General features: G+C 41.8%; 1 protein-coding gene across 13 annotated transcripts in view; it reads left to right on the top strand.

Annotated features, from left to right (window-relative positions):
• Positions 1-15,853, top strand: part of RBMS1 (RNA binding motif single stranded interacting protein 1) — a 207,941-nt gene that overhangs the window by 114,769 nt on the left and 77,319 nt on the right. For 7 of the 13 annotated variants that reach the window (XM_026492693.4, XM_044381535.3, XM_026492696.4 and 4 more), the window contains exon 2: positions 2,825-3,000. In XM_026492693.4, coding sequence (XP_026348478.1) covers positions 2,825-3,000 — 176 coding nt within the window. The remainder of the gene's footprint in view (positions 1-2,824; positions 3,001-15,853) is intronic. The other 6 variants (XM_048214365.2, XM_026492692.4, XM_048214363.2 and 3 more) reach the window with 1 other exon arrangement.

Below are 15,853 nucleotides of genomic sequence, written 5' to 3'. Positions count from 1 at the left end.
ATCCTCCTCAGGGCACATTCAGAAACCCCTGTCTCCCACCTGTGATCAGAAAGTTAGGAGATCTTCCACCGTAGGGCAGAATGGAGGGGAAGCAGGGGCAGGCTGTGTATGAACCACACCTACTTCCCAGAGTGAGAAAATATTACTGTAATAAATGTAGAGGCCTGTCAAAGATATATTAAATCAGCTATGTAAATTCTGAGATGTAAATCATGGTTCTGCTTTTGCCAAAAAGAAACACATAAACCTACTCCTTTCATGTCCAAATAATCTCTCAGTAAATCATACCCCCAAATGTTTCTTTTAATCCTACAAGTCCACACCTGGCACTTCACTTTCCACCCCAGAGAAGAGGTTAGAGCTGATGCAAACTTGGAATGCAGCCTTTTTTTTTTTTTTTTAATTTATTTATTTGACAGAGCACACAAGCAGGGGGATGGACAGAGCAGGGATCCTGACATGGGGCTCAATCCCAAGACCCCAGGATCATGACCTGAGCCAAAGGCAGATGCTTAACCAACTGAGCCACCCTGGTGCCCCTGGAATGCAGTCTTTAAACCCTCTGATGGTTCATTTGCTTCACACTGGCCTCCTGCTAGTGAGAGGTGGGGATGGAGCAGGTCCACGGCCTCTCTCAGACTTCTGCAGGGCTTATCCCTGGAGGTGACCCTGTTCCATCCCCCAAGAGCCGCACTGAACATACTGGGTCCTACTATGAGGAGCTGTGGTTTGTGGCAAAGACAGGTTCTCGGACATTAATCAAAGATGATTTAAGAAAAAAAATTCAGCCTTGCCTAGATATAAGTTCTTTGTGTAAATCAAAGGCTTGGGATGGGGAACAGGTGTGTGTGTTGCTTTCCAGCACCTCTGTTCTGAACTGAAGTGACAACCAGGGGATGCCTGGCTAATTGCAAGGAGCAACTAGCACGAGTTGTATTGAGTGATTTTGGAGAAAGAACGCAGGCCATTGTGTGGTATGGCCGGATTATCTGATGCCACCTGTGGCACAGCAAGAACGATGCTTACTCTTCCTTTTACTTCTAGAAAGCAGAGTCTATCCCCTAGAGAAAAACCAGAGATGAGACCAAAGGATATGAGTTCAACTGCTTATTAAGGGCATAACTCAAATAAATTTGATAGGATATGATCTTGGGTAAGTTTTTTCTTGGATTAAGCAATATGGATATTCCCAGTTCAAGTTCAGTCTTCATTTATACCTTGACTGTTGTTAACCCTTCTTGCTACTCTCCTTCTAAGAGAGAATCACTTGAGATAAAGTGATGTTTGGACTCAATAATCTTAGCAAGGACCCTGGGCAGTGAGAAGAAAAAAATACAGAGTAGGGCCACCTCCGTGGCTCAGTGGGTTGAGCGTTCGACTCTTGGGTCTCAGCTCAGATCTTGATCTCAGGGTTGTGAGTTTGAGCCCCACATTGGGCCCTTAAGGGGATCTGTATTTCTGTTCTGTGGTGGAGATCGTACAGCATGTGAAGGGTGCTACATTAAAAAAATAATAATAAAAAAAATACATAGTACAGAAAAGTCATGGTTACATGTGCAGATTAGTGAGGATGCCAGCGTGGCGGGGGATACTGTGGAGTTAGGGTGGCCACGGCAGAACCGGGCTGCAGAGTTATATCCATAGTGAACAGTTGAGATTGCTGGCAACGTAGGCAGGGTTACGTTTATTGCAAGGGGGTCTTCTGCTTTTTGAATTTTTCAAAGTGGAATTGAACTGTCTTAGATGTGCCTAATAGTTTTGTTTGTGGTTGTAAAAATCAAACTGTAAGATTTGAAAAAAAATGTCTTTAATGTCTAGGGACTAATTCTATATTTTTGTATTTTCAAACTGTTACTGTAAGTGAAGTCCTTGGGTTAGTATATTTATTATTTAGATGTGAGGGGGAAAAAATTCCTGTCCCAGTATGAAACTGCTGAGCATTTGCTTTGAGGGCACTTTAGGGTGTGCTCACTTCCATCTCAGACCGAACCATTTAACTTCCTCAAAAGTCATGTGTGTGGCACAGGGCACAGAACTGTGGTTTCTTTCGATCGGTTAACAGAATTATCTGGTGTGAGTACAGTTTCAGACCTTCTTCCTAGGTGGCTGCCGACTGCGAAACCACACTGAGCCCTAGGTTCAGGCTTTAGAAAAGTTATGTTCCTTGCTGCAAGGCCTGGGAAGGTTTCCAACTCCCACACCGTTCTCACAGGGGTTAAATTTCACAAGGTTGGCCCGCGCGAAAGGCAGCATGCCTGTGAATCTTATCCAGATGTCTCGATGGAGCTGCGGCCAGACTTAGAACTAGGTGAAGTCTGCCTTATTTGAGCATTGTGGTAGAACTCAAACTTTGTTACACTCGAAGGATAATCTTTTTTCCCCCCAAGGGTCTCAATAAAATTATCAGCAACTTTCAATCAAATGTTATTCAGAATTTGAAAACCTTTTCAAAAGTCTGGTGATTTCTAAATGACTGTATCATAAAATGATATTATCACCTAAGTTCATGCAAGTTAATTTTGAGTCTCAGTAGATGTGTTCCTTAAAAGGTGTGAATACATTCATCTCACATAAATTTAGCCCGATTTAAGGTGCACGTAGAGAATATTTTAGTGAATAAAACCCCATTATTAATTGCATGTTGAAGGAAAGGACTTTTTCTGTAGAATGAGCAGGTCTTTTCTAAGGTGTAAATGAAAATGCACACGTGAAAGTCGCTTAAGGGGGTCTGTATTTCCATTCTGTGGTGGTGATCATACTGCCTGTGAATGGCGCTACGCGTCTTGCAGCTGCTGTTCTAATGCTCCCCATCTTTGTCTCTCAGCAGTCTCTGGTCCCAGCCCACCCCATGGCCCCTCCCAGCCCCAGCACCACCAGCAGTAATAACAACAGCAGCAGCAGTAGCAACTCAGGATGGGACCAGCTGAGCAAAACGAACCTCTACATCCGGGGTCTGCCTCCCAACACCACAGACCAGGACCTGGTGAAGCTGTGTCAGCCGTAAGTAGCTGTTCTTCTCGGTTGTTTTCAGCTGATAGACAGTTCTTTTATCCTTCACCATATTCTAAAGGGGTATCAATTGTCTTATAAGAGACATTTAGTACAAGTGTGAACCGTTTCCAAGTTTTAAGTCCTCGGACACAGCATTAACATCAGCAGAACGCCTGTAGCAAACTACGCTGGAATAGCTTCTCAGTACAGTTTGACTTTATTGGCATATGAGAAGTAAAATGAGAATTTTTGCAAAATTATGGCTGGATTCTTTTTAGGACTGCTCATTTTTCTTTTTTTTTCTTTTCTTTTCTTTTTTTTTTTTTTTTTTTTTTTTGCGGTAGCACCTCTGGGGCCCAGTCTGTCCCATAATAAGGAAACTTTAGCTGTTACCGTTTGTTGGAAAGGTAGTTACCGTCTAACTGTATCTTAAATGCGTGTAAGACTCTTAATTTGAGCCAGGAAATAATAATGTATCTTCACTAGCACCTACAGCTCTGTGGTCGGGGTTGTTCACCCTCCTCTGTTGGGGAATTCTTATTCCCAAAATTCCTATTTCTTTTCTCACCGCCACCCTTTCTGAGTCTGGTAAAGAAGCATGTGCGTGTGCATAGAGTTCCAAAGTAAATATGCATTATATGCTAATGTTGTGGAAGAACAGAATGTAAATATGCTACTTTGCAAATGATGTTAACTCACTAAGTAAGAAAGCACTAATTTAAATCAAGGAGTGGAAAGCACTGCGCGGCGCAGGGGGCATTATGTGAAGACTAATCACTCTGAGCTATAAAAGCCTCCACATAGAACATCTTTCATGCATTCAAAGACAGTAATGGCCCCTTGCAAAAAAAGGAGTTTTACGTAACTGTGGCAGAAAATGTCCACTCGAGAATGTTTCCCAGTCCCTGAAAAATATTCCCATTTCTCAACATCTGATTAATGGCATCTCATTTCTGTTGTCCTGGGTAAAAATACAGATTCATGACTTATTATTTTAAGAAAAAGAATGTTTCAGAACTTGGGCAGTATTTCCAAACCGGAACTAAAAGTAACATCTGGCCTTCCATAAGGAGGTGGCCGTGGTTTTGCTCTGTTTTGTTTTTAGAGAGAAGGGTGGGATGGTGGGTGGTAGCCTTTAGGGTCCGGAGCTCTCCTAAGGCCGCCGCTCTTAGCACCCTCCCTGTGCCTTTCCTGGGTTCCCCTTTTGATCAGCACTCTCAGACTTTGACCGAAGCCCTTTGCTTTCAGGGCGGTCCTGTGCTAGGCACTACACCAAAGGCAAGTCTGGCTCTCGGGGTTTGTCATGCGTGGCCAGAGGCAGAGGGAACTTGGCCAGCCAGCTGCGCCTGCCCTCTTGCAGCTGTTCAAGACCACAAATAGGCCTTCTGCTATCTTGTCTGCTCCTGGTCTTTACTGGCGTCGTCTTATGCTTTTGCAGCATAATTACAGGTAGATAGAGCGCCATAAAGTCTCAGGAGCTAAAAATACAACTGTAGGAAACAAAAGAATGGAGCTAACCCTCAGGTTTTTGAGGTATAAGAGATAGGAGAGAGGGTTTCAAAAGACAGATAGTTCCTCAGCTAGTTTTGAATCATGTGAGTTTTAACATCAAGGAGACAGAGTTCAATAACCATAAAGTTATTAATAGAGTAATGCCATGTTCTATGTATCATAAATGTGTACTTGAAAAATTAAACCAGTAATTTTTTTTTTTATTATTGAGTGAAATCATATTCCACATGCAGTAGAGAAGAGCATTTTATCACTTTTCCTAGAAAGTTCACCCCTTTTTTTGTCCTCGGTCTCTTTAATGTACGTGGATTATCATAATGTGTTTCACTCTCTTTGCTGTTATCAATAGCCGCGATAAACGTTTGGCACCGTCACTCTTCCCTACTATCGGCAAACCCCAGGTTTGATCCTTAACTCTGAAGACAGTGTTCCTGATCTGTGTAATGCAGAGGCCAGACACACAGCCGTATCTGCTGAATGCTTCATTCTATTTACCACAGAGCCTCTAATGAATACCAGTTTTGACTTGCTGACAATTTTGTGTCTTAGAATGGAGAGAGAGGGAGAGAAAAAAGTCCTGTTCTGGACTTAATTGTTTCCAATAAAGACTGCTAGTTGGTGACATGGACGTGACTCATCCTATGGGAAAAGTGACTCATCCTACAGCCTAAAAAACCCAGTGGACATAATTAGAGATTTTTTAGAAAAGTCAGTATCAAAACTTCTCAGAAAAGATAGGTGTAAATTCAGAAGTCTAAAAAAGAAAAAAATGTTTTAGACTTACAAATTTAGCACTACAATTTCAAATTGACCCGATGGAATGAATGGCAGGAGGGGCAATAATTGAAACAAATAACTTGGGTCCCCCCTCCCCGGGCGGGGGGAGCTTGGTTATTTTAGAGGGTCAGCCAACAGAAAGATGGGAAAAGATACCTGAGAATGTTTGTAGTAGTGACCTAGTTCCATTCAAACAATGCACGAGTCTAAGGCAAGCATGATATAAGGGTTGTAAAAACTGGAGAGGAAAGCAAAAAATATTTTTAAAAAGCTATGTTTAGAGTAGAATACTCACATGGTGTGTTAGAAGAAATGGCAGTGAGTGAGAAAGCAGCCTCACCCCGAGTCAGAGAGAGACTCCTGACCCTGGAAGTACAGGTCAGCGTGGTTAAGGTCAGGGGACAGGGCTCTGGCTGGAGGCAACCAGTTGTGTTCCTGGCTGCTGAGGGAGGCTGGTCTGCAACCAGGAGGAGATGTGACAGTGGCTATGGTGGTAAGCTGGTATGGGTTGAGAGTAGAGACATTCTCCAGGAGAATTTAGTAAGAGAAGCGGACCAGCTCCAGGTAACTTCTGAATTGTGGTGTGTGTGCAGGAAATCAGGTTGGAGCCTCATGACCATGGCAGGATGCTGCAACTTTGCTTCTGTTCTGAGAAGTTTTCTGCTCAGAAAGTACATCAGCACAGTTGACGAGCAAGTTTAGGGAATGGAATGATATGGGTAACAGGAAGGATTAATCTCTTACCCCGGGACCTCAGACAGCCTTCATTCTCTCCCTTTTCTAAAATCCAGCCAAACAGGTACTTTGCTTGACTTTGGTACCATTTTCTTTCTCTCATTCAAACTTCTCAGGCGAATTTTCTAGACAGATGAGCTGAGGGCTCTTGTTGTTTCCACTTTCTTTGCTACCGTGACCCTTGGCATTTTGCCTTCAAGTTCTCACCTGAAACTGCACTGGCATCTTCCATCTCACGTATTTTATTTGATACTTAACTGTGATGATAGTGTTTCTGATACGTGTTATGCAGAGGCCAGACGTACGGCGCTCTTTGCTCTTCAGATTTCAGTTCTTGGCTCGTTCTCCTCTAGCCTCATTTTCCTGTAGGGCTCTTCCCTACTGTCCCCCATTTTCTACACATTTCCCACTCTCCTCTTTTCACCTCAAATTCAACACTGTCTCCTTCCTTTCCAAACAATGACGTTTCTTAATTTAACTCTCCTCACCTAGAAGCCTTGGAGCAGTGGTTGACTATTTCCCATTACCCTCTTAGTCCCCAAGTCCTGCAGATTCTGTGGCCTTTCTTCTTCCTTCTCACTGCCAGAAGAATTGAATGTTTTCTCTGTCCCTGCCCACATTGTGACAAGTGAGAACGATTTGCTCCTGCTGCTGCCACGTCAGGTGCCTCCCCATTTCCCTTTCTTGATTCTCCAAGGCCAAGACGAAGCTCATGCTGCCTCCTCCATGCTTGGACCACACTAAATTCTCCTAATTTCCTTTTATATGTCACCGCCTCCCAGTCAGCATCTTATTTTCATTCCATTCCATTCTCCAAGTGCTTGTTCCTCTGTTCCGCAGCGTGTCTGTGACAGCATATAGTGCTGACAGGGCATCGTTTTTCTTTTTGCTTTCAGATTTTATTTATTTATTTCTTTAAGTAAACTCTACACCCAGTGTGCGACTTGAACTCATGACCCTGAGATCCAGAGTCTCATGCTTTACCAACTGAATCAGCCAGGCGCCCCGGTGTATCATCTTCGTAGATTTCTCACCTACTTTGTAAGATCGTGGTGGTCAGCGTGGCAAATGTTTGGTACCCTCCAGTTACCAACCACAGTGGTCGGCAAGTACCTAATTCTCAGGAGCCTGTCAAATGGGTCAAATAAGGTTTAAATCTTGAGGTTTTGATTAGGATTAAATCAAGTTATTTGAGGAATGGAGCTGGTCCGCGGCCTAGAACACAGTCGTCATTGAACAAATATTAGTCTCCCTTGTGCCCGTGTCTTTGCTCCTCAAAACCCTAACTACTAGAATAAACTTAAATTATATGTAATCCTACATTTAAAACTAAGGGGGGAAAAAAACAGATTCTGATTCTGAAAGCTGGGAAAGCCAGGGAAGTGGGTTATGTTAACACAGCTGCATAACTGCCGGCCTTCTTCGTGGGGCTTTTTTTTTTGCACTTGGAAAAGACTGGTTTCAGCTTCGTAATTTATTGCTTGTCATAATAATGACTATAGCATGTGAAATTTTCCATTGTGTCCAAACTATCCTTTCTGAAGATTTAAAAACAATATTTGTATGCAAGGTCTGGTTCGTCGTTCTTCCTGGTTGCAGCGGGAGCATTTGTGCGTCTCTGTTGGCTGTGGCTGGTAGTGTAGAGGTTGCTGTCGTATTGACATCTCATGAAAAAGTCTAGATAACTCCGTGTATCAGCAACTTACTTTAAAGGAGAAAGAGTCTGTTGACATTAAAATGAGGTATTTCTACTCCTCTTACCTTATATATCCTTCCTCTCGTTTCCAAAACAATCTTGGTCAACCATTTTTTATCCTTTCATTCAGTAGATACCTAATTCATTTCAAAGTGCAATAAAACATGATTTCAGTGTAAATGTGAAATTAAATCTAGCTTACAATATTATAGCCTGTTACTAATTAAAAGGAAATGTTTCTTGAATGTCATCCATTTCCCTGGTTGTAATACCCAATACATTTCATTTCCTGTCCTTTGTTTTCTGTTTTCTGCAAGTCTGTCTTATTCTTTTGAATATAATACAAATCTTAAAAAAGGGGCGAAACGGAAAAACAAGATGGTCAACAGAGGTAGACAGAAACAACCAACCCTAGTGAAGACAGAATAAAGTAAATGTTTTTAATCAGTGCAGTGTTCTGTGAGACATCAGAGGAAGACTGGTAACCTTGACGCCAAGGCATTGGGGTTGCTTTCAGTAGGAGAGGGCATCTTGACTTGGAAGGACAGGGACGATTCCTCGCAGGGTGAAAATAATAGTGTCCTCCAGGCCTCAGAAAGAGCCCAAGTGGTGGAACAGTGCTTGGGTGTTAAAGAAAGCACAGTGAACAATTCTTGGTGGATAGCTGTCGTTCAGCAATTAATAGTTATTTAGCAAGGCTTCTAGGGACCAGAGTGAAGAGTGTGGGTAGAGAGGAAAATGAGGCAGGTTGGGGTATAGGTTGGGGACATAGTGTTGGCACCTTGCATAATAAGCTAAAAAGTTCAGCATTTTTTCTTCAGCTGCAGAAGAGTTAGTGCTTATAGTGGAAGAGAAGCATAGTCCAATGTTTCTTTATTTTCTTCTTCTCAGAATGATAATTCGACCCAAAATAAGAAGGTTGGCATGGAGAAGGAGACTCTCATAGGTGAGAGATGATGCAGCCCTGACCCAGGGCAGTGGTAGGAAGTAGGAAAAGGAGAAGGTGCTGGGACTGCACAAGAGTGTCATGGAGATAGGAACATCGGGACTTGAGCATGATTAAAAATGACTGTAAGGTTTTAGCTCTAAAAATAAAGGGAAAACTTGAGTTGCAGTAGCTGAGAGAGAGCACAGGAAAAAAAAATTAGGGCAACTGTCAGGAAAATGGACAACTTGAAATGATTATGTTCTTTCTCTGTATATCTTTGTTTATCTCTTTAGCTCTAAAATTTCTTTTAGAAATCATTTTTGCTAAAAGTTGTTTCTCCTCAGGCGCCTGGGTGGTTCAGTCGATTAAGTGACTGCCTTCGGCTCAGGTCATGATCCCGGAGTCCCAGAATTGCGTCCCACATCAGCCTCCTTGCTCAGCAGGGAGTCTGCTTCTCCTTCCAGCCCTCCCCTCTCTGGTGCTCTCCCGCGAATGCTCTCTCTTTCTCTCAAATAAATAATAATAATATAAAAAATAAAATCTTAAAAGTTGTTTTTCCTCTTCAAATGAAATAAAATGATCATCCCTGTAATCCAAAATGATTAGACTACTTTCAGGGTAAAGATGAAAAGTGAAGGCAGTCCAACAAGATGAATATTAATGAACGTTTACCCAATTACGAAGTTACCTTCAGTGTTTACTCTGAAAGTAACAATGGGCCTGCTAGGTCTAATATCCTGATCCCAGGTAAATATGAAATCTTCTGCAATTTATGGAAGTTACATGACATGAGAAGGATAAAAGTTCAAAGCAATGATCCTGTGATGAAGTAGGAAAAAATCATTCCACCTGAAAGAGAGCTGGTTCTCACGTCCATACTGAAGAGAGATTGTAGAGCCAGGTGATCCAAGGTCATTCAGGTATTTCCAGATGACCCAGTCCAGGAAGCCTGAACATACCCTGAGTTACTGCATTTTTTAAGAGAAGAAACACACACACACACACACACACACACACACACGTGCTCACTCACTCCACTTGGATTCTATACTGAGTATTCAGATAGCTATACAGACATGAAAGACCAGACCAAAGGTTTTATTGCCTCCATGAGGCATCATTCCAAAGTCAGGAGCGTGAATCTTTCAGACCTGAAGCTCTTGATGTAGGGTTCAATTAGAAGCTGATACAAGGAGGTGATCTCTGTTTAAGGTATAATTTACTCTTCAAGTGGTGTCTTCCAAGCAAGTTGAAGTATAGTGTCTTAGCGATGGTGGTGGTGGTGGTTGTGTTTTATTGAACTCACACACACCAAACAATGAAAGACCGACGGGCCATATTTTTCTTTGGTATTGACTATCTCAGATAATTGAGATGTGGACATGTGGAGCTGTATTGTATTCCAAACCCATCTGAATTTTTAGGTTTTTTTAAATTGTATTTTATAAGACTACTGAAAACTGTATGTAGCAAATTTTTATTTCTCAGATTCCTTTGAAAGACCGGGAAAGAGAAGGATGTCAACAGAAACAAAGAGTAGTAGAAAGATACTTGTTCTCTCATTAAGTGTGTCTTTAAAAAAAAAAAAAAATTCCTTTATTGACTGGCATACCTTAAAAAAAAACCTTCCCCAAAAGTGAAGTTGAGGTATGCTGAGTTTTCTACAGTTAATCATGGGAAATGCATGTCACTTTTGTTTTTATTACTATTATATAGCTTCTTGCGCAGGTACAAATTTTGTTTATATTATGAATAACAGGATTAGTTTTAATAAAGTTTGAAATGTTTTTGTTTTATAAAGCAGCTGATTTTTAGCCTCTTGAGTGTTCTTTCTTGATCTAGAAGATTCTTAAAATACTAATACCAATAGTTTCTGGGACTTGGCTTTTTCTATTATTGCAGTGTAGTAGGACGCCACATAATAAATAACTCAGTGAGGGTTTAGACCGAGGAACTTGGGCATTTTGGTGAAAAGTGTTGTCTAAGACATGAAGTTTCCAGACTGTCTCATCCTTTTAAAAAGGCATCCCAATCGACTGAGTCCAAATGCTGCATTACTAATTGTAACTTAAGTCTCTCTTAATGGACAATATTCCAGTAAGGTTCTATGCTCAAAGAGCAAAACATGATGTATTGGAGACTAAGCCAGATTTCATATTTGTGATTTTTGTGTTTTTTTCTAAAAACAGAAGTCAAAACCAATTTGAGAGTTTAAGACCAACAGTGTATTTAACTGCATCTTTTCCTTATTCATCTCTTGACTGTGCCATAAAGAACCATTTTCTTGTTCATGTTAATTGTTTCATTTCCCTTCATGGTAAGAAAGAATTCTGGCCTGCACAGTAGATCTTTGACATGCCAACATATAGTCTGAAGACTTTTGGAAATCCCAGAATTTCACAAAAGTAATTTCAGCATCAAAAAAAAAAAAAAAAAAAAATCCACACAAATACCTACTTTCCAGTAGAGAGCCATCTCTTTCTTAGACCTCTCTCAGCCCTTCCTTCACTTTGGTCATTAGAACGACCAGTTGGTTTTTATTAGGTGGTGGACAGTTTTTGAAAATCGCACTATTTAATGCCTTCTTGAGAGTTACTGCTACACAATTAGAACAAAAAGCGTCTTGAAATATGGACTGTGGGCGATGGGCTACCTGACTCACGTGCCCCTGCCTAATCCCTCCACGATGCAAATATAAGCTGCAGCCACATTAAACTCATTACAGGTAAGAGACGTCTAGTGTCCTTGTCATGAGTGCATGAAACTGCACATATTCATCGTTGCCAATATTTGATATTTTGGCAGAAAATCTCAGTGATGTCTGTTTTCTGATTTATCCTCCGTGTAGTATCGGCTGGTAAGCATGCGTATTTAGAGGTTTAACCAATCCTCCTTATTGTCAGTCGACACTTTTCTTTAGGATTCCTTTTTGTTTTTCCCACACGTGATTCAGAGCCATTCTCCCCTGTCTTGCCCAAGTTATACACAAGCTGTTGGCACACCGATGTTAATACTAGCTTAGCAGAATCTAATTGGGAAGCCAGCACTGAAGACAATGGCTGTAACCACAAGAATTTTTAAGAGCAACCACTCTTTCTCTCTGTGAGCAGACGGGATTTAGTATATGTTCATGCCATTTTCCAGTATAGGAACCTTAGATTTCTGTAGCAGCAGGCTGGGGCTGTTTAACCATCATATGAAAGGGAAGGCAGTGTCATCGGGAATAAAAGCCTTTAAAATCTTGATTTGGCCTTTGTGCTTGGTTAGACTTAGAATTTCTTTATTGGGTTACCACGGACCTTAGAAATTTGCAGCCTCTTTCTACACCTTTCCGCATCTTCATTTCATAATAAATGTATGTGAGAAATAAACCCTGTATAATGTGTGAACACCTGTGTAATGCTAGCAGCTCACCCTTGTCAGGGGCTGACCGTGTGCCAGTATTTCTGTCAAGTAGTTTCCTTACTTAATTCTAAGAACAGCTTTCTGAGCAGTAGTACTACCCTAGTTTTAAAGGTGAAGTTGAGAGAGGGCTCTTTCCCTAATGACTCAGGGAAACACAGCTGGTGATGGTGGAGGCGGGACTTGCACTCCGACGGTCTGACTCCAGAGACCATCCTCTGAACCCCTGTGTGTTCTCCCTCCCAAATACACTCCGAATGCCAGCTCGTCACCTCCAGCCTCCCCTCGCCAGCATCCATGCTCCTCTGTTGACTGCAAGATACAAGAAGACTCATTTCTCCAGAACCCTCGAAGAGACACACAGCTGTGATCGTCGTAATAAGATTTTGTTAGAAAAATCAGCTTTCCTTAAGTCCACTTGAATAGCCAACAGGATCAAAGTTCAAAGTAAAGGCAGGAGGATGGAGGAGGAACTCGTTTTTCTTGACATCTAACAGAGTAATCTGTTTTCACGTAGCTGGCTCTACAAAGCTCAGCTCCCGGCTAGCTGAAGCACGTGCGGCTCCGCAGGGGCGCACAGCACCGAGAGGGCACCTGACGTGTCATCTGCTTGGTGCCTGGGGTTAGTGCATATACAGAAAGAAACATTCTTTTAGGGATCACTGTCTGACAAACTCAAACAACATTGCTTTAGAAAATAATGGGCTCAACATAGCATTATAGTTTGCCGTTAGTATAAATCTCATTGAAACATAAGACCAAGCCACTTCTGCGGAGAAATTAAACAGAAGTGAGTGGGGAATTCCATTCTTTATTAAGTATTATGCCTTTGATTTTGCTAGGTACTGCCCCAGACACATTTCTGGCCCTCCAGGAAGTTCTTGTCTTAACATAGAAAATAAACTTCACACATCATGTAGGCCGGAATGTGATGTGTCATGGGAGAGATACGAAGGTGCTACAGAAATTACAAAATAGGGAGTGATTGCGTGTGATTGGGGGGCATCAGGGAAAGCTTGGCATTTGAGTAAGTCTTCAGGGTGGAATGAGCAGCTCCAGCTCAGATACAAAGCCAGGACTCGCCTGGCCGCCTGCCCTGTCTTCACTAAGACCATACCATGGGGGATTTTAATGCCAGAGGAGGGCTTATACTTCACTGGGAAGGTAGATGATACATAGTGCTTCAGGATTTGCCCTTGATGGAATGTGAAAAAAGGAGTGGGTCCAAAGAGGAAGATGGTTCAAAGATGAGTGTAAGATTTTGAGTCTAGGAAACTGGGAGTTTGGTACCATTGCAGACAAGGGGATCAGGAGGAAGAACTTATTTTTATTCTTCCCCGGAAATTCTCATCCCCTCTTAGAAAACTTTTCAAATTGAGTGCCTGTTTGCTTTATGAGTTTGTGTGCTTTTGGTGTGGTTATTAAATGGAAAGAAATAGTGCATCAATTCCAGACTAGTGAATCTTCAGTGTAGAAGACAGGTTAGCGATTAAACATGTATATTCACCAGTGGGATTGTGCATATGAGAAACTTGCGGTCAATACAACCCTCGTGGTCAACAATAGTAAGATCTATGTATTCCTCCAACATGTAATTATTTTCTTAAATTTTTATAGTTCGGTATTTGGGGCTTAAAATTTTTTAAAAGGTCGCTTTTTGTTTGATAAAGTGCTTTGCAACTCCCTCAATAGGATCATGTGGTTTCATATTGGAGACTTTTGAGAAGAGATTTTGTGAGAGAGATGTGGGACTGAGTGGGAGGAGAAAAGGCTGAGCTTCCCTAAATGGGGTATCTAGAATTAGTGAGGAAGTACACTCATAACACAAACAAACCTGACCAAGTTCATGGCTCTACCCGGGGACGTGGGCTCTTTCTCCTGGTTCTGCACTCGCTGACCTGGTTGTCCCAGGTTTCAGCTTATCTAAATTGCCTGTGGGGCCCGGTCACTTGTCTTCTTTATTTTCTCTTTGTGCCATGGCTTTTTCCTCCCTCTATTAAATGTCACATATCGATGAGGGAACCTTAATGAAAAGCCAGCCTTTTTTTGAGTATCCATGCTTACGTGCATAGTTCAAGATCTCCGACTTTGCAAAGGCCAGTTTTTGATAGCATCAGAGCTGTTTCTTTAACGATGAAACAAAGACTCAGTCATTTGTGATCCTAGAAGCAAGTTAGGCTGCCAGCCCATTTGGACAAGAGCACGGATCCTTTCGAGGGTTTTTTTCCGAAATGTTTCATTGTCACCCTTAAATCTAAGCCATGAATTATGAAAATATTATTGTTATTGCCCCTTTATAGGCATAGCCTTTGCTCCAATACTTAATCTACTTAAATGGCCCTGTGTAGTCGTTTTTACTTAGCAGGATAGATAACATTTTGTTTCTTCAATTTTTCCTACTATGCCTTTATTCATTATCTTTTTTTTGTTTGATACCATGCAATTAGCTGTTAAAAAGCCATGTAATTTTGACTCAGATTTTTGAAACAAAAGAATTTGAGCATTTATTTAATTAAAAAGTTTATTGCATTTTTTTTTCATCTCCAGTCTTAATCACAGAACTTTACATCTCTTCTAGTCAGATGGCTGTTAACGAGGAACGCTCACCAGAATTAAAAGTGCGTGGCCATTCGGGCCCTTCAGTAGATTCTGAGTCAGAAGATTCAGAGAAATGGATACGGAGAGCGGCAGTGGTAACATACAGTTGTACGAAAGAGCACACAGGCTCTGGAGCCTTCCACCTGGCTCGGCTACTTCCTTAGGCAAATTTCTCAACCGCTCTGTGCCGTAGCTTCCTCACCTGTAAAATGAGGATACTGAGAGTACCTACAAGACAAGGGTCTTGCGGGGACTAAATGGGTTAATGTGTGTGGAATGCTCAGAACATTTCCTGGCACGTATTAACGTTACTGCTATCATTATGTATTTTTTTAAGCCTCCCAGAAGTTTCTGATGTTCAGTTCCAGTTAAGAGCTTCTGATTTAGTCCCTTCAAATTAAAATTGACAAAACTCAGAGAAGGCTCAGAGAAGATTAAGTGACCTTCTTTGAGTCTAAATTAAGCAGTGGCAGTCCTAGGAGTAGATCCCATTGTCTCTTGGAACACCCTCTCCCCACCCTGATTTGCCTCCGTTCGTAGTGAATATAAACTCTACCTCAACTCTGCCCTTACTCATGAGTAGGAAATATCCGTACTTCAGTTTCCTGCCAAAGAACTTAACTTTAACCTCTCCACTGCCGCCTCTGGTCAAAAGCTGTTGGAAGAAATTGGGTTTATGAAGAATGGCCTGAAGAATCTGTAGTTCTTTTGTTCATCACAGAGCTTCCCAGCCTTGTCATGGCACACACAGAAAACGGTAATGTCTGTATTCGATTATGTTAGTATTAGATCAGATTCAGGTCTCATCAATTGGTGAGGCCGCTCAGTGTTGGAATGATAGGCCCTACCCAGTCTCCAGGGGTTGGTGGGTCAGTATCTCCACGTCCGTAGTAGAACTACCCCAGCAGGGGGAGTGTAGACATTGTTTTAGTAGGAAAGCCCGTAGTGAAATGAAATCTTCAATACAATCTTTAACAGTAAAAATATTTCAAACTAAAGGGGTTTTTTTTTTAGTATATATTTTATAAATACAAAGTTGCAGCATTTTAAAAATGACCAGGGAGGGGGCACCTGTGTGGCACAGTCTGTTAAGCTGCTGGCTCTTGGTTTCGGCTCAGGTCATGATCTCAGGGTCCTGATCTCGAGTCCCACGTCGGGCTCTGTGCTCAACCTGGAGTCCACTTAGGACTCTCTCTCCCTCTACTTCTACCCCT

The sequence above is a fragment of the Ursus arctos genome, unplaced genomic scaffold (genome assembly GCF_023065955.2).
Source record: "Ursus arctos isolate Adak ecotype North America unplaced genomic scaffold, UrsArc2.0 scaffold_1, whole genome shotgun sequence".
In the NCBI taxonomy this organism is placed as follows: Eukaryota; Metazoa; Chordata; class Mammalia; order Carnivora; family Ursidae; genus Ursus; species Ursus arctos.
Note: the sequence above shows the minus strand (reverse complement) of the source record. Positions and strands in the feature narration are given on the sequence as shown.